The sequence below is a fragment of the Pomacea canaliculata genome, linkage group LG3 (genome assembly GCF_003073045.1).
Source record: "Pomacea canaliculata isolate SZHN2017 linkage group LG3, ASM307304v1, whole genome shotgun sequence".
In the NCBI taxonomy this organism is placed as follows: domain Eukaryota; kingdom Metazoa; phylum Mollusca; class Gastropoda; order Architaenioglossa; family Ampullariidae; genus Pomacea; species Pomacea canaliculata.
This window is the reverse complement of record NC_037592.1, coordinates 34171904-34193173: the sequence shown is the minus strand read 5'-3', so window position 1 is coordinate 34193173 and position 21270 is coordinate 34171904. Positions and strand designations below refer to the sequence as shown.

The following is a 21270-nucleotide window of genomic DNA, read 5'->3' as shown; positions in this document are numbered from 1 at the left end:
CCCTGTTACAGCGCGGCCGCAACCATCGTCAACGCGGACATCTATTTCCAAACCTAACCCTGACGATAAAAAACGACTTTAAGAAAACCAACAGTAAACGCAAAAAAATGTAGGTTATTTAACAGTTATACCAGCATTAATTGTGTTTGACTACACAGTTATACTTTCTTGATTCTCTCTCTTGTCTACTTGGTTTACTTTGTGGTTTTCAAATGTTAAAAATCGCTGATTTGTGTGTGTGTGTGGGATGTCAGCACGGCACAGAAGCAATAGAACACAAAATATAAAAAATGTCGTTAGAAAAATATACTGATATACAATGCATATTTCGTGCTCTCTTTCTGGTGTGTGTGTGCTACGCAGTGCAGGCGGTTCGCACCATACCGAGTAGAGAGAGAGATAGCAGTCTAAAAGGCATACTCAGCATTCGACAAAAGCTGTCCTGTCGTTCATGAAATCTGTCACCGCATACTAAGTATAGTAGCCATAACGACGGGGATATAAGTTCGTGGTGATTTCAAACAAAAATAGTACATTATCCACATCTCTTTTCAAGCTGTAATAATTTGAATCTAAAAGTTTCATGTGTTTATCAACTGTTAAATTCAATTTTGCAGTATGCACAGACCATTGGTTCTGCACAGGGGAGACTATTTAAAATATAGATTGTAGAGTGCTTTCCCCTGAGAAAGCCTGCGCCATCTACCTTTCCAGATCCGCGTGGAGGGCCATCTTGCGGCGAGACGCTAGGTCTGCGGTTTAGCTCATTTGACTTTCTTCTTGTCACATAGCTACGACCAGAACAGCATGTAAGTGTCAGTCAGAGGCGTAACTTAAAACTTTAATGTAATATCAATTTTGATGTAAAAGTAAATAACATTAGTAGTATTCGAGCTTCAAATAGATTCGTGGTCCACGTCGGCACGTGGGACAGACCACCAGTGGCATGTATACGCTGTCTTTACAGAAGACGGTCAAAAGCTGCTTTTTTTCCGCGAATGATCAATCTCTGCTTAGATGTTGAATTTGTAGCACCAATAAGTAGTTCATAATGAACACGATTTACGGTTGTGACATTGGTAGTTTTTGTTATAGGATTAGTAAGGTGATAGCACCCCATATGCTGCAGTACGATATGGCTACCTAGATCACAAAAAGATATTGTGATTAGCAATTTGTAAAAACGTGCAGTGATTATCTGATAGGAGCCTGCCTTCTTAAGTTTAATTTTGGTTATGGTTGCTTGTAAATAAAAGTTATAAATGTCTTTGTGTGTAAACTAATTTGTGTAGAAATCACGTGTTGCGATAGGGCTGTAAAAGCCTTCGGACTGATAAAATGGCATTTAAAAAAAAAAGAGTTGTTTAAGTCTTTGTGTTTGTCGATGATTACAAAGTTCTCGATACCGTAGACACTTATTAATGTAACTTTAATAAGTTCTAGTCCAGTTTAACCTAACCCTCATTTTTCTAGTGGAAAAGAACGAGTATTCTGGGAAATTAACAATACTTTCATTCAAATAGACATCCCTCCCATTGAAAGGAAAGTAACCGTGTTCAAACATTACTATCGTAATTAATCAATTTTTTTTTTTTACAAAATAAAGCGCTGTAAATGTTTTAAAAAATTTAAACACTGCAATGGCTAAATCTATCTGTTATACGCCAGGTGTTTGTCCTTACGAATGGTTACAATTAACATTGAAAAAGAGAAAGATGGTAGTCTTATGCATATGGTGCATAGTTCTCTGATCCCTCTTATTAACGATTGCTTTTATAATATTGCCATGCTTAAATAGCATGAGTAATTTAAGCAACTGGTTATTTGTGGGTTAAAGCTCAAGAACATAGCCGGTCTGATCATCTGAACATTTACTTGCATTATAAGTTAAAATTCTTTGACTTCAGATCAAGCATGTCGAAAAGGAAGGAAAAGAAAGAGGATGCAAATGAAGCACTAACCCGAATTGCCATTGTCAGCAATGACAAATGCAAGCCAAAACGATGTCGTCAAGAATGCAAAAAGTTCTGTCCTGTTGTCAGGATGGGTAAGAAAAGGGTCACCAGTGTCAATCGTTTACCAGTTTGACCAATTGCCCCCGTCAATTCAACCACTAAGCACAGAAGTTACTATTCAGTGTAATGGCAACACTTGTTGTGTGTTAACAGAACATTCTTTTCTTTAAAATTTGTCCCCTGAAATAGGTCAGTTATCAAATGAAAAATAGATGCTTATAAAACTTCTCATATCGTCACCCTCCTCTGCCTTCTGTAAGGCACTCGTGGACCAACATGCAGTTATTCACAAGGATTCATTTTTTGTGCTAAAATGTGAAGATGATACAAATATATAGGAATGGTTTATATTGTTTTGGACCTACTTTCTCTCACACATAGAAAGCAAGATTGATGTGTATTAACCAAAGATGAGAAGTTCATCAAATTTACTTATTTTGTGGCTGAAAAATTGCACAGTAATGATTTGATTGAATCAACTTTAGGCTGTGGTTGAATTGAGTTGTTTCTCAGCACCCCACCTCCCCCCGAAATAAAAAGTAACCTTTATGACAAGTTAAATAAATAGGAAAGTATCCAAGGAGCTCATTTAAAAAGTTAAAATGGTTTTTCTCCAATCACATTTCTGCTAAATCTGGATCATTCTTTCAAGCTTCACTTTTTAATTAAGTATATAAAGTTGGATGTGTAAACATTTGGTACAAGTCTTGCTATAAAGTTTGATGGTTCTATGTCAGAAGTAAGTTGGTAGACAGGATATTTAACAGAATACTGTATGTTTCACTGAGATTAGTGGAAACGTAAATCTGTAAGTGACATCACTTTGAGATCATCAGTTTTATGTGATAAAATATTGCTTGTTTTACCTTAGATTATTATCTTGTGGTGTTGATAAATTTTTGCAGGCAAACTGTGCATTGAAGTAACCCCTACAGACAAAATTGCTTTTATATCTGAAGAGCTTTGCATTGGCTGTGGCATCTGTGCTAAGGTTTGTGTCCACTTGCATCAGCATTCATTAGTTGCTTTTTTAATAGGATCAAATTGTCAAAGAAGTGTTACCAAAAAAAAAAGTAACATTTAATTGAACCTCTTCGTTTCAGAAATAAAGAACATAATTCTTTTATATGCAGAAATGTCCGTTTGAAGCAATCTCCATCATCAATCTACCTAGCAATCTTGAGAGGGAGACAACCCATCGTTACAGTGCCAACTCGTTCAAGCTACACAGGTACAGGATTGTAAAATTTTCTACCATAACACAAACTAGTTTTTGCATAAAGTATTTAATTTATTTATGCTGCTTATATGACGAAAAAATTTTTACCACTTGATGGTTAAGTCATACATTGTGATTAGGGCCTTTACATCAATTGAATATTGTAAATTATCAGCAGTATTTAAAGCAAAAATGTGTAAAGTCTAAAAACAATAATCATTTTGTTTTTGATATTTAGCTCAAATATATAAAATCTGTGGTTTTTGTTTCTTGTGAGAAAGTTGACATTTGGACATTTTGATTTCAGACTTCCCACACCTCGCCCTGGGGAGGTTTTGGGTTTAGTAGGCACCAATGGTATTGGAAAATCCACAGCTTTGAAGATCCTTGCAGGGAAGCAGAAACCCAACCTTGGGCGATATAATGTAGGTCTTGATAGATAGTTCTTTATGATTTTCATTTAATCCCAGTAATGTAAAGGAAAAGGCACATCGCAAGACATTTAATTCCCAAACCAGGGAAATAATCCCATTCCGTTTTTTAGAAATACTGTATCAGACCTCACCATATGTTTAGGTTGATGTCTTGGCCAAGAGTTGGGAGCGTTAATGGGCACAGTTGTGTTGCAATTTAGACCTGTCTTTATAGTGATATTTGGAGGCATGTACATTAAGAATAGAAGATATTCACTCGGGTTTAAGAAAATAGTATCTTGGACTGTACCCAATTATTTAAAAGAAATTAACTTCACTAGCTAATGTTTTTATCTTTCAAAGGAGCTTGATTGGACAGGAAAGATTTAATTGACTGCCAACTAAATGTACAGTTAATTCGGTGACATTTTCAACATGGTGTAGATTCTCTGTATCCAACCATTTTGTAACATTTCCCAGGCATGATTTTTAAGGTGACAATTGTATGGAGAAAGAATTTTTTTTTTTGCAATCTAAACAGTTTCTTCTCAGCAGAGTATGTAAAAGCAGTATTTGCTGTATTGCTATGAATTGCTGTTTTAGGATCCCCCCGACTGGACAGAAATTCTTGCTTACTTCAGAGGCTCAGAGCTGCAAAACTTCTTTACAAAGATCTTGGAAGATGACCTAAAGGCTCTTATCAAGCCACAGTATGTGGACCAAATTCCTAAAGCTGTTAAGGTAATTATCTCCAAATTTGTACAATCATGTAGACACATAAAAGGATGCCAATGATTAAAATTAATTTGCTGTTCACATTCGGAATTCAGGAATGAAGATGTTCTGTATGATATGAGGCTATCCTTTTTAGAATAGTTTTTCTGTACATCAGGAATTTTTGTTAAACATTTTCCTTTTACTTTTTCATCTTTGCCTTATGTTTTTATTTTCAGGGTCCAGTCCAGACCTTGCTTGACAAAAAGGATGAATTAAAGAATCAAGATTTTGTTTGCACTCAACTAGGTCAGCATGGGACTAAGCTTTTTTGTGCATACCTACTAATGCAAACTATTCTGTTTTGATTTGGATTGTAACTTGCTTAACTGTTTAACACAAATGATAGATGTCAGCTGTCAGTAAATTGTTACACAACAGTCGGACGGTAAAAGCACCTCTTTGGAACGATCAGAAGTAATGTTAGCTTTTTTTTCTAAGAGAAGTTTTGGCATGTTGCAGACCTAATGAATGTGAAGAACACCAGTGTTGAAGATCTCTCTGGAGGAGAATTACAGCGATTTGCTATTGCCATTGTATGCATCCAGAAAGCAGACATGTAACAAAACATTTTGATTTTTAAAACCGCTTGAGCCAATCTTAAGCAAATTATTAAAGCTGTAAGGTATGAAGGATAGAAGAGTGTGAAGTTATTGTCCTGCAAATTGTAAGATTTTTTTGTGTGCTTGTGGTCAGTGGAATGTTGATCTCTGGTCTATTTCAGCTTCATGTTTGATGAGCCTTCTTCATACCTAGATGTGAAACAGCGTCTGAAGGCTGCTCAGATGATTCGAAGTCTCATTCAACCAGACAACTACATCATAGTAGTAGAACATGACTTGTCTGTCCTGGACTACCTGTCTGACTTTATTTGTTGCCTTTATGGTGTACCTGGGGCCTACGGTGTTGTCACCATGCCTTTCAGTGTTCGAGAAGGTGTGCCACAGTTTTTAATTGATGTAATTATGTCCTCATTTCCCATGCATCGTCAATGTTTGGTGCATCAGCTAAAAATTTGTTTTCTTTTAAAATTTATGTCCTTTAAAAGATTCAAGATTTATTTGTAATTTTTGTTTTTATTTGGCTTTTTTTTCTGTTTGGGTTAATTTGTTTAAAAATATAAAGTTTTTCAAAGGCGATTTTAATGGTGTTGAAAATACCCCTGAGTAGAAACCATACTTTTTCTGAAAATGCATTAGCAGATTGTACTCTAGTATAAAAGACAAGAAATGTTTCAACGTGCATTCACATTTCTGTGTTTTGATAAGGTATCAACATCTTCTTGGATGGTTTTGTGCCAACGGAAAACCTTCGATTCCGTGAGTCAGCACTTACCTTTAAGGTGGCTGAAACTGCACTTGAAGAAGAGATAAAAAGAATGTGTCGCTATGAGTATCCTCGAATGACAAAGACAATGGGTTAGTTGAACTGCTTACAGCTTAAGTTTACATCGGAATCTAGTTTGTATCGTCATTTCAGAAAAACTGAATTTCATACTTGCTTTCAGGTATGTAATCCATACAATCTGGTTGTTATGACAGGCCAGTTCACATTGACAGTAGAGCCTGGGGAATTTACAGACTCTGAGATCATCGTCATGTTGGGAGAAAATGGCACAGGGAAGACAACATTTATCAAGATGCTGGCTGGCAAATTGGAGCCAGATTCTGGCGGTAAGACTGGTTTTATTGCTTTGTCTAAAATTGTAGGTTTCAAGCCCAAAAAGCTGTATGAACACCAGATGCTTAAGCCTAAAGAACAGACACCAAGCAAATTGCAAAAAATTGTTAACCTGTAAAATAAGTGTAGTAAGTCATCCTACCAAGTATTGATTCTCTGTATAATCTGCAAAGAAATTTTGAATAAGCAAAAGTATTTTTACAGGGCCAACACCAATACTGCATGTAAGCTACAAGCCACAGAAAATCAGTCCAAAGCACCAAGGTACAGTGCGTCAACTGCTCCATGACCGCATTCGTGATGCCTACATCCACCCACAGTTTATCTCTGATGTCGTCAAGCCTCTGCAGATAGAGCATATCTTTGACCAAGAGGTATGCATCGCATAGAATGTGTGACTGTCGACTGTCAAGTGCAGATTTTAAGAAAAGGTTGTTATCCTATGATGAGAAATGTCATGCACCACTCTGAAATGTTGGGTGATGAGAAACAGACACACCATATCAGTCTCTGAGGATTTCTGACTTCTCAAATATGGAAGAATATGTACTCTAATAACCAAAAATGTGCAAGAGTAGAATTCAGGTTTCTTAATTTTTACAGGTTCAGAATTTGTCTGGTGGTGAACTGCAACGTGTGGCTTTGACCCTTTGTCTTGGCAAACCAGCTGATGTTTATCTGATAGACGAGCCATCAGCTTATTTGGATTCTGAGCAGCGTCTCCATGCTGCAAAGGTCATAAAGAGGTAAGTCTGGATATAAATAGTTCGGTGACGTGTAGTTTTTCCAGAGTACAGAATAGTAAACGCTGTTGTCCTATGATGAGAAATGTCATGCACCACTCTGATTTCTGACGAGAGACAGACAATACCACACAAACTGAGGACAGCAGTTTACCAGTATTCACCAAGGGTCAGAGATCCATGGTTAGACAATATTATATGCATCATAGTATGTGATGTTTGGTAATTTTAAGGCTAGGCACCTGCCAAAAAAAAAAACTTTTACGTTTCACGCGATAGCGCGGATTTTTTTGTATCAGCTATTTAGCCCTTGACTGAAGGTTCAAAAAATAGTTTTACTGCACTTGTCACACCATCGGTTGCCATGGAAACAAACCAAAATGGCGCCCAAACAAACATTTTGAAAAATACAAAACTTCGTCAATTTTGTGAGTAGACTCGAACTTTTTATTGAAATAGTTACTTAAAAGACAGATCTACATTTCTATGAAAAGAGATTTTGCAAAATCGGCTTAGGTTTTTTTTATGAATTTTTTTTGTAAAACACTATGTTAAATTTCAAGAAATTTTGATTAAAAACAGTATAACTACCAAACTACTAAATATTTCTTTAAAAAAATGGTTCATAGAAATGTTTATACAGGGCTTCTGCTAAGGCTAAATTCTTTGGGGTCCCAGGGACCCCTTCTTCAGATTTTTAAGGGGTCCCTGTTCTTCGCCCAACTTTGAAGGGGACCCCATTGACGAAAATTGAAGGGGTCCTCCGAACTTTTAATGCGTACTGTACGCAATTTTTTGCGTAAGCAGAAGCCCTGTTTATATATGTATGAAGAATTACTCAACCAAATTGCACGACTATATCTCTTGTCGATAAAAAGTTTTGTCCTTTTGAAGTAAACAGTCTGTACCCAAAACAAGAAACTGAGAAAACGAGGAAAGAAAAACTGAAAGTTTAGTAACTACTAAACTACTAAATATTTTTTAAAAGCGCCTCATTTAAATGTTGAATGTATATAAAGAAACTCTCAACCGAATTTCATGACTATATCACATGTCAATATTAATTTACAAGCTTTTGAACTAACCAAGCTTACCAAAACAAGAAACTGAAAAGGCAAGGGAAAACAAACTAAAAGCTTAGTAACTATTAACCAATAATTAGTTTTTTTAAAAGCTCTCATGGATATGTTTAGATATGTATAAAGAAACCTTCAACCAAATTTTAAGCCTGTAGCACATGTTAATATAAAGTTATAGGTTTATAAGTAAACAAACTGTAACATAAACAAGGAACGGAAAAAGCAAGAACAGAAAGTTCAAGCTTAGTAACTTGTTTTATCTAAGCCTTTCATGTAATTTACCTGTTGAATAAAAACTATAACCATCTTTCAATGTGTTACTACACAACTTTAACATTACTAATAAAATTAATTATTTTGTTCACTTTTAGTAAAGTCAACATGGTTGTGTTGTGTACCCAAATGTTGACCAGGCTTCAGAGAAGTACACAGTAATAAAAACAATGGTGTTTGCAAACATTGAGCAACACAGTTATAGGTTTAGATAGTTATATAGAAGTTCAGTGTCCACTAGCTTCATGGTTTTATGCCATTTATAGTCCTTTGCTATCTAACATTTAGTGATGCTGTCTCGCATATTGCTTTAAATTTTTGTGAGCATCTACTGAAGTAGCAGCATTAGTAGGAAACACTCTGATCTTTCTTAGCCTTCAGTTGCAGAGTGATGGGATGAACATCAACATATAATTCTTTCATTAAAGAAATTATTTCAAAAGCTTATAGTGGAGTATAACCAATTCTTGCGTCCTTATGCTCCACTGGGGGCGAATAGGAATAAGAATAAACTATTCATGAAATCTAGAGATACATCATTGTGCACCAGAATTTGGGCAGCTGCTCATGTTCTGTTCCTCTGTATGCTAGATTATTTTATGAATTTACATCTGTAGTCACATGGATTAAAGATGTTTGATTTTTGTGGCTAGGTGGTTCTTTTTCTGTCAAAAATTTATGGGAAAAGCACCAGCTGTCTGGCCTTTTAGGGGGCTGACAATGATGTGCTCTCTAGACACTGAATGACTACAAACTTGACTAGATAGCAGTTTTCTTTCTGATTGTTAGGAGTGCTATACATAAATGTCTTCACAAATTCTGTTTGTTACATTTGGTTTGAGTAAGACCATCCAACCCCCACCCAACCTTTGTTTTCTATGCAAATGATGTAAGCTCTGTTTCCCTACATTCCTGACAAAGTACATAAATAACTAGCATTGCAAGTTGACTCAAATGTGTAAATGTTCACATCTAGTTCTGATTACTACCGAGATTTGCAGCAGAAATGAAAACTTCGCTTTATTTTCAGCTCGCTTACCACATGACTGGTGCTGATTTCGACAGCCGAATTCCGTTCACTAAGTTACATTTTTTTAGCTGCTACGACGGTCTAAGAATGTCCACGTGGTTTTTATTCTTTCGCACGTGGTATTGTGAGAAGAAATGAGCGTCTGACAGCACAATGAACATTAATATAAAGCGTTAATGTCTTAGAACGAAAATATCCAGAAAAAGCTTTGAATTAGTGTCGACATTGTTTACATCCGGAGGCCATGACAGTTGCTTGTGGGATACCGAGCACAGCCGAAGTGTGTTCGTGTGACCTATGACCACGTGAAGGTCGGCGTTAGTGAATTCTGATTGGCTATATGCTAAGTATGTTACACATGCGTCCATATAAGGAAGTTTCCGACTCTTTGTGTGGGCTACAAAAGAGCTTGTATCATAGCGTGGGGCCTTCTATGGGTTTTGACACAGCCTTTGTTTGAAAGTACACGCAGTGACCTTTCGTTCGGTATGCGATGTGACGATGTTTCGCACGTGGGCGAGTGTGTTGCTATGTCCCAAACATTCTCTATTCTCGCTAATTCTGCGCTCGGGAAAAGTAAATAGGATAGAAGTAGATGTTTTCATTGACAAAATAGACATATTTCTAGATTGTTCTATGAAAAATCACTTGGTGAGTGAATAGAACAGACTTTGAACTTTCACAACATGAAGTAATCTCAAAATGGCTAAATCTTAAAATTTTCGACAATTTTAACCCAGGTGCTGGGCCTTAAGTAATTTAGCAGATGAAAACAAAAGATAAGCAAAGATTTAAAAATTACTGGAGAATGTTAAGTATATAACATTTCCTCTACCCCCGTTCAAAACTTGAGTAAATAAAATCACTGAAATTAAAAACTACAAATTTAAGGGCTCTGTTGTATTTTTTTTAATCTTGCTGTGTAGGACTGGGTGAGTGGGGAAAAGGTCTGTTTAGTGTAGTGTTTAGTATGATAAAAATGCTTGTTTATCTACTTTTGTAACATTTTTGGATAATTGCAGGTTTGTGCTTCATGCCAAGAAAACTGCATTTGTGGTTGAGCACGATTTCATCATGGCTACCTACCTTGCTGACAGAGTGGTGGTTTTTGAGGGTTCGCCATCTATTGACACAAAAGCAAATTCGTAAGTTCTGCCATATTGGTTAAGGCTCGTTCCTTGTTTGGAGTTTTGCATGCAAAATAGCAATGGCCTGTGATTAGAAACAGTTGTCAGGAAAAAAAAAATGTTGAGACAATTTTCCCGAACATGAGGCTTATCAGTTATATCTCACAGAGATAAGCTTGTACTTATGTCAGAAATATGAGGTCTCAGTGTCTTTTGTTTGGCAGGCCACGTTCATTGCTGAATGGCATGAACCAGTTCTTAGAGTCTCTGGACATTACCTTCCGACGTGACCCAAACAATTTCCGCCCACGCATCAACAAACTCAATTCTGTGAAGGTAAGTTCACTTGCTGTTGCCTATAACCTAATAGTGTAAAAACAAACTTTGAGGTGTTAAGCAATAAAATATCCATAGTCATGCCCTATGAATGCTGACAGACAAATTTTTCACCTTTGCCCATGGTGCAATTGACCCCAACTGCAGCTGAGAAAATGGGTCTTAAAAAAGTTGATACCCGTGCATTTTTAGTGAAGGCGGTTTTATCAGTTTTTACTAATAAATTTGTTCTTTATGTACACAGGATGTTGAGCAGAAACGAGGTGGGAACTTTTTCTTTTTAGAAGACTGAGGTTGTCCCAGATGTGGTTTGGAATGCATTGCTTGTGCTTGCCAAGGCTCAGCTAGTCTGGGAGATGAGGTGCAGAGAAAACAGTCCCCAGGCTTCAAGAAGATGTCTGCAGACTGGGCCGGGCCAGCCCCCACATGTTGAAAACAAGCATAGTGACCTCAATCAAGTCTCTTCTGTCAGCATAAGTGGTTACAACTCTAGGACTTGCTGCTTCTTACTAACTGGTTACTTCTTACTAACTGGTTACTCACTAAAATGTCTCTCACATAAGCAGTACCCTGATACCATTTGTTGGGTGTCAAAGAATGTAGACACATTGTGCATCATCTTGGAAAATCTTTTTGAGGTCTATTGTGAATGTCTGTCAACCTTGTGGACAAGTGTGCATTCCTTACCACATTTCCAGTTATGAAGCAGTTAAAAAAAATTAATTTAATCAAGGTTCATTTAGAAACATGGCAATTTCCTTTTTGAATGTTTGCTTGATTTTTGGGTAAGGTGCATGCACTGGTCTTCACACTTGCATAGTAATTTATAATGCTTCACAAATTCAGGGTACTGCTAAGATATTTTAGGCAACTATTAACAAATAATACAACCCAAAGTAACCAGTTAGAAAAAAGTAACCTTATATATGCCTGTTTTGCATTTATCGGGGGCCGGCCTTTAAGAACTCCATAAAAATCCCTGTCAGGTGTCTTGATGGATGCTTGTGGCATGCACTATCGGCTGTGGTGTAGGATTCAGACTATTTGATGTTAACTGGCTGAATTTTCATTAGGAGGAATGGAGTAGATTCTGTGGAGGGAGGCGAGAGTTCTTGTCACTAGATAAAATAAGTTGGTAGCAGTCACCTCAGGTTGCTATAATCTTTAAATTATTCATCCGATACAACAGCCATGTTTCTAATGAGAACATGAAATAAAGATTTTTATTGCATTTGAAATTTTATTTTCTTATATTTAAGCATATATTTAAGCGTTAACTACGATACAAAGGGAAAAAAATGGTCTTGCAATATCCAAACACAAATTGATAACATCAAAAATTGAGACCTCAGCATCATTGATATGTCAGCACCTGGTTTATAACCATTGCACATAATAATCCAACATGAACCACTGAACACTCATTCTAGGGCAGTGTTTTCAAATTTCCTTCCCTTTCCAAACTGAATTTAGCTGTAAATATGATACAAGAGTTGTAAAGTGTTACATAAGACCAGTATGTATAAAATTCAGTAATGACAATGAGACTGAACCTTTGTATCTTTGAAACAATAAAGCATGTTCAAAACGAAAGACTTCATGTGGACCCTACAGGATTGCTGAGATTCTTCACAAAATGTAAAAATACTGCAAGCTAATTGTACCAAGCTGCTTTAAAAAAAACATCTAGAGCAACAGACATGAAGTAAGAATGATAAAAAGGGTTTGTAACAACATACACCATTTACGACCCAACTCGGGGTACCAGAATTCAGGGTTAATGGATATCACAGAAATGTAATGGTGAAATAACATTGGACGATGAATTATGCATCTGCTTGAGGCAGATTGGCAGTGATGATAAGCTTGCAATAATGTGGTTGGTAATTTTTTTCCTTAAATGATAACTCTAAAGACCTACTTGCACTAAGATGCAAATTGTTATAAACAAAAACAACCATGTGTAAATTTTTGCATGTGAATTGCATTTGCAAAAATTTATATACATTCAGGTAGTGTGCATGTCATGTACCATCTCAAGTGTGGATAGCGTTCAACATCCACTAAAGGGTTTTGAACAAGATTTAGTAAAAACACAGCATCTTATGAAAAAATACAAAGAAAGAATTAAAATGAGTTGCTCAGCAACCATACTGCCTCTAATAATGCAGTTAATAACAATTACAATCTTTAGTGTCATTGTGTGTGATCATTTTCTCTGGAGGAATGAAGAAGCACGCTGTTGTACCTAGACTGTACCTGCAGAGACTGGCAGTGTTCTAGCAAACTGGATAATCCTCTAAAGTGTGATGGGTTCTCAGCCACTGGACATGCCTCTGAGCCCTGGGCAAGGGGTAAGCCATGCGCTGCAAGACCACATAAGGTAACAAGACTGAATAAACAAAAGGGACAACACATACAAAATGATACGGCTAGCTTGCAGCAAGCACTGTTAGCATCAGCTTTAAAAGCAATTATGCATTAGCATGTAAGCCTTTTGAATGTCTGCAGTCACAAGCTGGTATCTACACTACGTCTTACCCCAACCTTTTGAAAACTTTACAGTTTCATGCAGGAAATTTAAAATGGATTAAAAATAGCATAACTACTGAGCAAAAGATTGCTACCCATGAGCTTGTTAAGTACATGATTAAAAGTTTTAAAAACATTTAGAAATGGAAAACTTGCTCTTAAACTTTGCTGAGCAGAAAGAGGTAGAGGGCTTGTGGCCCCGCAGAACAAGGCACAAATGAAATTATACTGATGATGGTCTTTAAGATAAACAAGAAGGCCACAAAGATCAATGGAAAAAATACAGAAGGGGGAGGATGGAAACACTTGAATGAACAAAGCACAAGCTCAGGTGCAACTTAGTGCGACACCAAGCAGTTCCAATCATCTGAGGTGTATCTTATTGACAAAATAGGCTATCTCGCTCATTAAAATGAGAAATATGAGGGAAAAAAGGACATTTTGAAAAAAAAATTATTGCTGGTGTTCAGAGTAGTGCACAGTTCTACAAATGAGCTTGTGTTACAGTATGTTGCACAGGAGTAGTGAAGATTGATTTTTGCGGTAATTCCCTGTTATGATGCAATCCTACCAGACTGCAAGTATCAGTTCCATCAATACACTGTTCTGCCCCTCACATTACACTTAAAACATTTAGGAATTGCAATTTCTTTTCTGGGTTCTACCTTTTGGAATTTGTTGTCCTTTGTTTTTATTAAATTTTAATATTTAAAACTAAAGCATACAAGCAGATTCTTTACTCTCCATTCACTTTTATCTTCCTGCACCCCACCCCTCTTTGACACATGGTTTGTCTTAATGTGTTGTTCCTCCTTTTTCATTTACTTTTTGACTTTATATTTATCTTCTTTTGTCATTGTACTGTGCTTGAAGTTTCTATTGAGAGTGACAGAGGTGTTTAAATCTGTACCAGGACTATGAAAATAAGAAACAACCCTACTGCTCTTTTCTTGTATTCTGTTACGTTTTGCAAAGAACGTCTATTAGTACATATAGGGTTTAGAATGTTTACTGTTTCATACTCTTACATTCATTTAACTTGTATAACTGACTAAAACAAGGCATTCAGAAACTGTTGTGGGTCTGGATTGTAAATAATATACCAAAAAAGAGAAAAATTAAAAATCAAAAGTACTATTCAGGATGAAGGCCAAAGACTAACCCACAGCAAGATGCAGGTGAAGCAGGACGATGGAAAGCAAGAGGCTTTACTGATCATCAAACGAAGTGGGAGTGAAGCATGGCCGTGCACCTGTAGCCACTCTGCAGGGTTCTGGCCCTGCTCCCTTCTTCTTGCTCCATTACTAGCTCAGGCACAAAACCAACAGTGCTTCCCATCTCTGATAAAGTGTTACACTGACCTGATTGGCAGAAGCGACTTGCCTTAGAAAATACTTGGAATCTTCAAGCAAACATACTTTTTCATCCTAGAGTTTTTAATAGTTTTTATTGTTAATATTGTCGCAACTAAAATAGCCACTCAAAGATCAGAATATCATAAATGATTGGAAAAGGCTCAACAATCGTATTTCAGATTCTGATCTTAAAGGCTAAACCTTAAACTAGTTGGCCTGAATGGAATACAAAAAGGAGGAGGAACGGTATGAAAAAGCACCCAAAGATACCTGTATTAGCATCTTGTTATCTTGGTGCATCTGGTGTCGCACATAAGCATCTGTGCTTGACCAGCATTAGACAGCTTGCTAGTTAGCCCCAAAAACATAAGCAGAAGAGAAAACAAGGGACAAGTCCGCAGACCTCGCATTTCTTATTCTATGCTGAAAATTTAGTACTTTGTCTACCTTCAAGAAAACTTAAGCTAACACCTAAACACTTTTGCTGACTCACAGTATTGCACCTTTAGACAGCATATTTCCTAAATACATTTTTGGTATTTAAAATATGTGCTTTTACATATGCATATTATTAAATAAATAAATATTGTGTTCACAATGAAAATCAAACATTTTTCAAATGGAAAATTTGAATATGAACTTTCTAATCTTGCAAGCAAGCCAATGAAAGTAAATGACCTATTTAGAACGAGAATGAATAAGCTGAATAGTATTCTAAAGCATTCACATATTACAAGTTTATGAATGTCATTTAAAACCAAGTTTGCCGTCTTGACACCACACACATCCTATTACAAAAAAGGGCATATAACAAATGAACTCTACCCATCAGCAAGTCTAAGATTTCAAAAGTGAAAACTTAGTATTTACAGCAGTCAACATACACTTCTTTATCTTAACAACTGTAGTGAAGCCATTATAGCTCAGATGATTGAACAACCACAACACTAAAACATCCATTGTCCATTTGAAGGCTTGCCCAAATTATGCCTGAATGCTTATAAACAATAGTGATAGCAATATTACATGAAGGTAAATGAAAGATCAAAACAAATGTCTTGACTTTTTTCAAAGCAGGGTGAGAACAAATGTGGAAGTGTGCCTGGATCTCAAAGTCCTAGAATGCACTTGCCCTTGAATACTAACAAAAATGTTGATAGGACTGATCTGCTGGCTTTCAACACAATGAACATTTTATCACAGTGACCTCACAATTGTTAAGGGAAAGAAAGACAGAAAAAATTGTTCTCCAAAGAGAGAATATAAAAAAAAAAACCCAGACAAACACAAAAACCCTCCAGATGCAAAGACATCCAGAAGGATGAGGTTGGGAAGTTGTATAAAAAGAATAAAGCGAATTTCTTATACAAATCTTGCTCCTCCCAAATATCCCCTTGTACACAACATAAAACAGGATAAAAAGCAACTTAGCATTAAAGTATTTAAGACTGCAAGAAGCCTCCACACCTGACTAGTATAAAGAAGAAATATCACACAAAGAAGGCAAAAGTGCTGCTACCTTGTGAATATTGGCAGTTGTCTCCCTTAGATGGTTCCGCAGATACTCCCAGGATGGCATTGTAAGAACTTAAGACGTTGTTGTTGTCGTAAGTTCCATACTTGCTGGCTGTGCTATTTTCTGAAATAAAATGTTGACTGATACAAATCCACTCCATTTCAAACACTATACAAAATGTAAAAGCGAATTTGTGTGCATGCCTGTGCTATATCCTGACCTGATATGCTAGTCTTCTAGACACATCAGGGCTTCTGCTAAGGCTAAATTCTTTGGGGTTCCAGGCACCCCTTCTTCAGATTTTTAAGGGGCCCCTGTTCTTCGCCCAAATTTGAAGGGGTCCCCTGGGACCCCATTAACGAAAATTGAAGGGGTCATCCGAACTTTTAATGCGTACTGTTCGCAATTTTTTGCGTAAGCAGAAGCCCTGCACATGGTCCATACTTCTATCAGAGAAACAAATTCCTGACTTTTCCAAAATAAACTTCATTCCTCCAGTCTAAATAGTTGTCCATATCCTTCATTGCTAGTTACTACTAATCGTCTGCATTGGATATGCAAATGTAAGTTGGCTAACCTTTCTTATATTTTCATTCCATACTTTTCTTTGAAAGCCAAGCCCGTTTTGGAACCATTCACTCTATGCTTTTACCTTTACAGCGATTCCAGATGGGAAGATAATATGTTACTATTCTGCATTTATAATTTTTTGACATTGTAGGATTGTAGAGATCATCTGCTGTTTTCCATTACTTAAGAATTGGTTTTAATGTCATTAAAACCTCAAACTATACTATTTCTAAGAAATTCTGCATATATTGACATTACCTATTTCTCTCACATATACTGTATGATAAAGTTCCTGTCTTTAATTTAATTGACAAGACTGGACTTACTATCACAAATGTAGCCAAACTTTCCATCCCTCATACATTTTTTTCCTACTATCTGTCAACTCTCTGGGCCCTTCTTTCCCTCTGATCTTGCCTTGATAAGAGTGCATTGAAGGAAACAACCCCCACCCTCTCATACTCAGCGGGCAAACTATGGCTCATAAGGGGCCTTAAGCAAGGTATACAAAGATAGGATGTGGTTCCATTTCTCACAAGGCATGACCTTCACTGCATGGGTTGTAGCCAATTGGAATGCTTGAACAGTGTAAGCTCCCTTTTACCTCTAAATTATAACATGAAAATGACAATTTGGCCTGAGGAGAAAAGTTTCATGTTAGTACCCCTGTGCGAGAATTACCCAAGTTTATTTAGCCACGTCCATCCTGTCCACCTAACACACATCTTTTCCTTCTTTTCTCTTCTGCTTCCTTGAGTAATATAGTTAAGGTAGCTGCAGCAAATTTCGAAAGTCTCTTATCATCAATGTCGTCTGCCATATTATTACCCATAATCTTTTAAACGGATGACATTTGTGAGTGGCCTTGCAATGTGAGAAGAATGGTGCTACAAAACTACATTGCAAGTGAAATTTTGAATGTGCAAACCTTACAAACATCATATTAGCCCTTAACACAGTTATCTATGGAAGTCACTTCTCAATAGTGTGCATAGATCTGAAAAAGGAAGTGTGTGAAACCTGCTTAACAGAAAAGACTGTAAAGTGGCTGGTGCTGGATTGTCTTCTACAACTGGTTGCCTACCAAAGCATCGCTGTCTTTTGAAGCAGCTCCTGTCCTCATCATCCCTTGATCGCTTGGTGCCACTGATTCCTTCCGACAAGAGCAAATCCGTCCCTCCTGACAGACTGCATTATCTAAAGCCTCCTCTCCCATCTCCATTTCTTGGTCTTCTCCTGCTTGCAGGGTCAGTCTGGAACAGTCAGGCTTGTTCTGACTCTCATATATGGGCTCTCCGTTCATGAGGATAAGGGGGTTGTTGCTGTGACAAGGGGCAACAACACCAGTCTGTAGGGCATGGAGAGCTTGCTGTAGGTACATAGCACATTCTTGGTGTTTGTTCATCTCAGCCACTTCTGAGGGTGCATGTCCACTGTGGTTTCTGAGACTGACAAGAAAAATGAAAGAAAACAGAAACCAAGATTAGGTGACTTTTTAATGTTGATAATCTTACTTGCAGAATAAAATAAATACAACTTAAAAAAAAAACAAAGTGATGAAAAAGCACTCAAGGATATGTAGATAATTTTTCCAGCCATGCTGTAAACGAGTGATTTGTAATGTCTTTAGTAGTCAGTAGTGCTTTGAAGATAAAGACAGATATGGTTACACAGCACATATTCATGATAATCATCCCATCAGACTCATTAGACCAGTCAAACTTTTTGCTCTTGTAGATGCTAAATCAGGCAAAAACTAATGCTTCAAGTGGGACTAGAACAAAGGCACAGTGAATGTAAAAACTAAAAACACTACCTGAGAGAGGCCCCATGTGCAACAAGTAATATGACACAATCTAGGCTGCCACTGTGTGCAGCCTTATGCAGAGGAGTGTCCCCTTTAAAATCCTGCAAAAAATTGTAATTATGTATAAGTTCCCAAAGCTTCTTAGACTTATAACATATGGCATTTGAAAACATGAAACATGTTTTGACATGTGATGCTGGAAACTACTAGTACACACTCTGCACAGGTTCATGACTATTAGCAAACTGTGACATAAAGGTAATCGGTAATATTAAAGTGTATATTTGCAAATGCTTGTGTGGAGTTTTAAGATAACTATCATATTAATTGTAACAAAATATTATTACAATAATTTTTGACAAAGTCATGATAGCCTATGTTCTAGTACTTGTTGAATAACAACTTTTGTTTTATACAGGAAACCATTGCTGTTATTCTGCACTTCCTGGATGACAAACACATAATCATGCAAGAACATCTGTTTATGTTATAAATGAACAATTTACATAATCGTTATGAAGGAAGTTTATTATTTGAAATGTGCACTTAAGGAATAGTAGCATCTTAATAAGTATATTACTACTCATGAATAAATTTGCTTCAAGGAAAGTATAAGGAGTAAGTAAATGAAAGAAAAGCATTAGTAATGTATGTGTAAAAATACAATTACATGACAAAAATAAATAAAATAATCAGAAACTCAAGACATGCAAATTAAACAATGTTACCTGCTGGATACAACTGATGCCACACTGAAGCAACCAGCGCAAACAGCGTGCATGACCAGCCTGCGCAGCGACATGGATGGATGTCACACCTGAGCGACTGCTGATTGTATCCAGGTTCATTGGTTGACACCCCAGAGCCCGCAGACAGCCCAACTACATATCCCAAACACACAGACAGACAAAGAGCAGTGAGAAAGAGTAGGTTAGGAACAGCATGTATCCCAACATACCTGTCGGCCTATAGCAGCTCCACAAAGTAACAGCCACTTCAGGCAGAATGATGTGCCACTGGTGGCTGCAATATGAGCAGGGCTTTGGTTCAGACGAAGGTTGGTGATGTCACAGCTGAACCCATGCTTGGACAACAGCATGAGACACTTCAACTTGGGAATTAAAAATACACACAAACACCAAAACTGAAAGGCCACTTTTCTGGTGGACAGCTTGCAAGACAGAGGTATGCAGGTAAATGCTTTAAAACTACAAAACTGATTTAAATATAAAGAGCATTACTGATAGTGGTCATGGAAAATGTGATAAAATGATAAGATTTGCTGAGTTACTGCAGGCATCATAAAAACCAGGTGGTTTGTAACACCAACAGCTATGTATACATAATAATCTAAAGCATGTACAGTGTGTGCTTTGCACACAGTCCAAAAATGAAAACGTGAGCCATGGCACTAATATAGGACTCTATTAATTCACAATAATTTATAATAAGATTTGCTTTCTGCAAATCTCTTCTTGCAATGTTTGAAGCAATCTGTAAACAATCATGTGCCCACCAAAACTATTACTTTCCAAAACAGAGTGTTGACATTGTCTAAAGGACAATGCGAAATGTAATTACTAAAATTTGATGATAAAGATATGCTGTAGTAGGCAACATTCAACAGGCAGAGAAGTATGCATGTTAGGGTATTTTTAACTGTTAGTGTTATTATTGTGTTGTTCAGTGGAAGCATTCTTGGTGTAACAGATTCACCAAGAGTTTTCAATTTTAGCAATTTTTTTTGTCACCAGGATTAACTTGCAACACTATTCTGATATCAAGTATAGTCTACGTTACACTAAATGTGTACTTACACTGCCAGAAAAAGCAGCCCAGTGCATCGGCGTCCAGCCTCGCAACCCGTCTTCTTCATACACAAAGTGTTGTTTTGATTCGAGAAGTCTTTTCAACTGTTCCTCGTCGCCATTTCGACATGCAAAGTGGAGAGGATACTGATTACGTAGTATCTGTTCTGTCATGTCATCAATGAAGTTCGGCATTGTCGCTCTGAACATGCTTGCACTATCGTCAGAAGTCTCAGTATGGTTCATATTGTTGATCTTTTCAAATTTTGCACTGGCGCCGGCTGCTGACCTCCATTCTACATCCGGGACTTGTGATTATGCAGCAAGGGAAGTAATGAAACAACGGCAAGGGAGATCAACCCGTAACAAAGAAAGAAAAAGAAAAAAAAAAAAAAAAACCAACAGCACAAAAACAGACAAAAACGGAACAACCTTTTATAACTCGTTTGGCAGAAAAATGGTTACCAGATAATAATACATTTTCAAACAAAAATATTGTAGGTACCGCATTTATCTCGTTGTCTAGTTCTGAGCTATGCAAACTTCTATATAGGTACAGAGCACAAAACTTCATGATAGATTGTAGGCATCTGTTAAGAACTCTCTCCCACCCCCTTAAATTTTAAGCTACAGCTATCATATCGCAGCTACATCAGCATCAGCTCGCCTTTCATTTGTGTTTTGGACACTGTAAGCCACTTACTGTTTACTTGCCCTACCTCCACCAACAAGATTTCCTTTGACAAGGAAACGCATAAAGGCAGTAAACAAGGCGACAGTGTGAAATTATTAATCAAACGGTGATAGGCAAAAGCCAAAACCAAAAGCACGGATGCAAATCAATTTACGGTAATCAGATTTTTAAATACAAGTGGGACATTTATTGACTTTTTAGATGAAAGCGGGACATTTGGCATCCCGCCGGGACCTTTTTATAAGCAGGGGGGACACACGGTCACAGGCGGGACTGTCCTACCTAACTGGACGTGGGTC

General features: G+C 37.1%; 2 protein-coding genes across 4 annotated transcripts; one reads left to right on the top strand and one right to left on the bottom strand.

Annotated features, from left to right (window-relative positions):
- Positions 1 to 11920, top strand: LOC112558552 (ATP-binding cassette sub-family E member 1-like). The gene is made up of 17 exons (XM_025229057.1): positions 1 to 109; positions 618 to 809; positions 1908 to 2047; positions 2921 to 3006; positions 3149 to 3246; positions 3542 to 3659; positions 4251 to 4388; positions 4601 to 4670; positions 4884 to 4980; positions 5146 to 5357; positions 5690 to 5839; positions 5963 to 6094; positions 6306 to 6475; positions 6705 to 6847; positions 10249 to 10371; positions 10578 to 10689; positions 10934 to 11920. The coding sequence occupies exons 3-17, from the start codon at positions 1915 to 1917 to the stop codon at positions 10979 to 10981; spliced, it is 1830 nt and encodes a 609-aa protein (XP_025084842.1). The 5' UTR covers positions 1 to 109; positions 618 to 809; positions 1908 to 1914; the 3' UTR covers positions 10982 to 11920.
- Positions 11916 to 20614, bottom strand: LOC112558557 (ankyrin repeat domain-containing protein 10-like). Of its 3 annotated transcripts, none has more exons than XM_025229070.1 (7): positions 20287 to 20614; positions 19428 to 19580; positions 18479 to 18570; positions 17747 to 18110; positions 16096 to 16215; positions 14384 to 14582; positions 11916 to 13055 (listed from the first exon to the last, which is right to left on the bottom strand). In XM_025229070.1, the coding sequence occupies exons 1-5, from the start codon at positions 20521 to 20523 to the stop codon at positions 16165 to 16167; spliced, it is 897 nt and encodes a 298-aa protein (XP_025084855.1). In that variant the 5' UTR covers positions 20524 to 20614; the 3' UTR covers positions 11916 to 13055; positions 14384 to 14582; positions 16096 to 16164. The 3 variants fall into 3 exon arrangements, with proteins under 3 accessions (XP_025084855.1, XP_025084854.1, XP_025084856.1); XM_025229069.1 differs by lacking the exon at positions 19428 to 19580 and adding an exon at positions 19198 to 19350 and having other exon boundaries at positions 20287 to 20613; XM_025229071.1 differs by lacking the exons at positions 14384 to 14582; positions 19428 to 19580 and adding an exon at positions 19198 to 19350 and having other exon boundaries at positions 20287 to 20613.
- Between the last annotated feature and the right edge of the window lie 656 nt (positions 20615 to 21270).

Coding starts and splice junctions, on each gene's coding strand:
- LOC112558552 (XM_025229057.1), top strand. CDS start 1,915: ATGTCGAAAAGGAAGGAAAAGAAAGAGGATGCAAATGAAGCACTAACC. Junction 3,007..3,148: donor GCTGTGGCATCTGTGCTAAG/GTTTGTGTCCAC, acceptor TTTTATATGCAG/AAATGTCCGTTTGAAGCAAT. Junction 6,095..6,305: donor ATTGGAGCCAGATTCTGGCG/GTAAGACTGGTT, acceptor GTATTTTTACAG/GGCCAACACCAATACTGCAT.
- LOC112558557 (XM_025229070.1), bottom strand. CDS start 20,523: ATGAACCATACTGAGACTTCTGACGATAGTGCAAGCATGTTCAGAGCG. Junction 18,571..19,427: donor GAGCTGCTATAGGCCGACAG/GTATGTTGGGAT, acceptor AATTTTTTGCAG/GATTTTAAAGGGGACACTCC. Junction 18,111..18,478: donor GCACATGGGGCCTCTCTCAG/GTAGTGTTTTTA, acceptor TTTTCTTGTCAG/TCTCAGAAACCACAGTGGAC.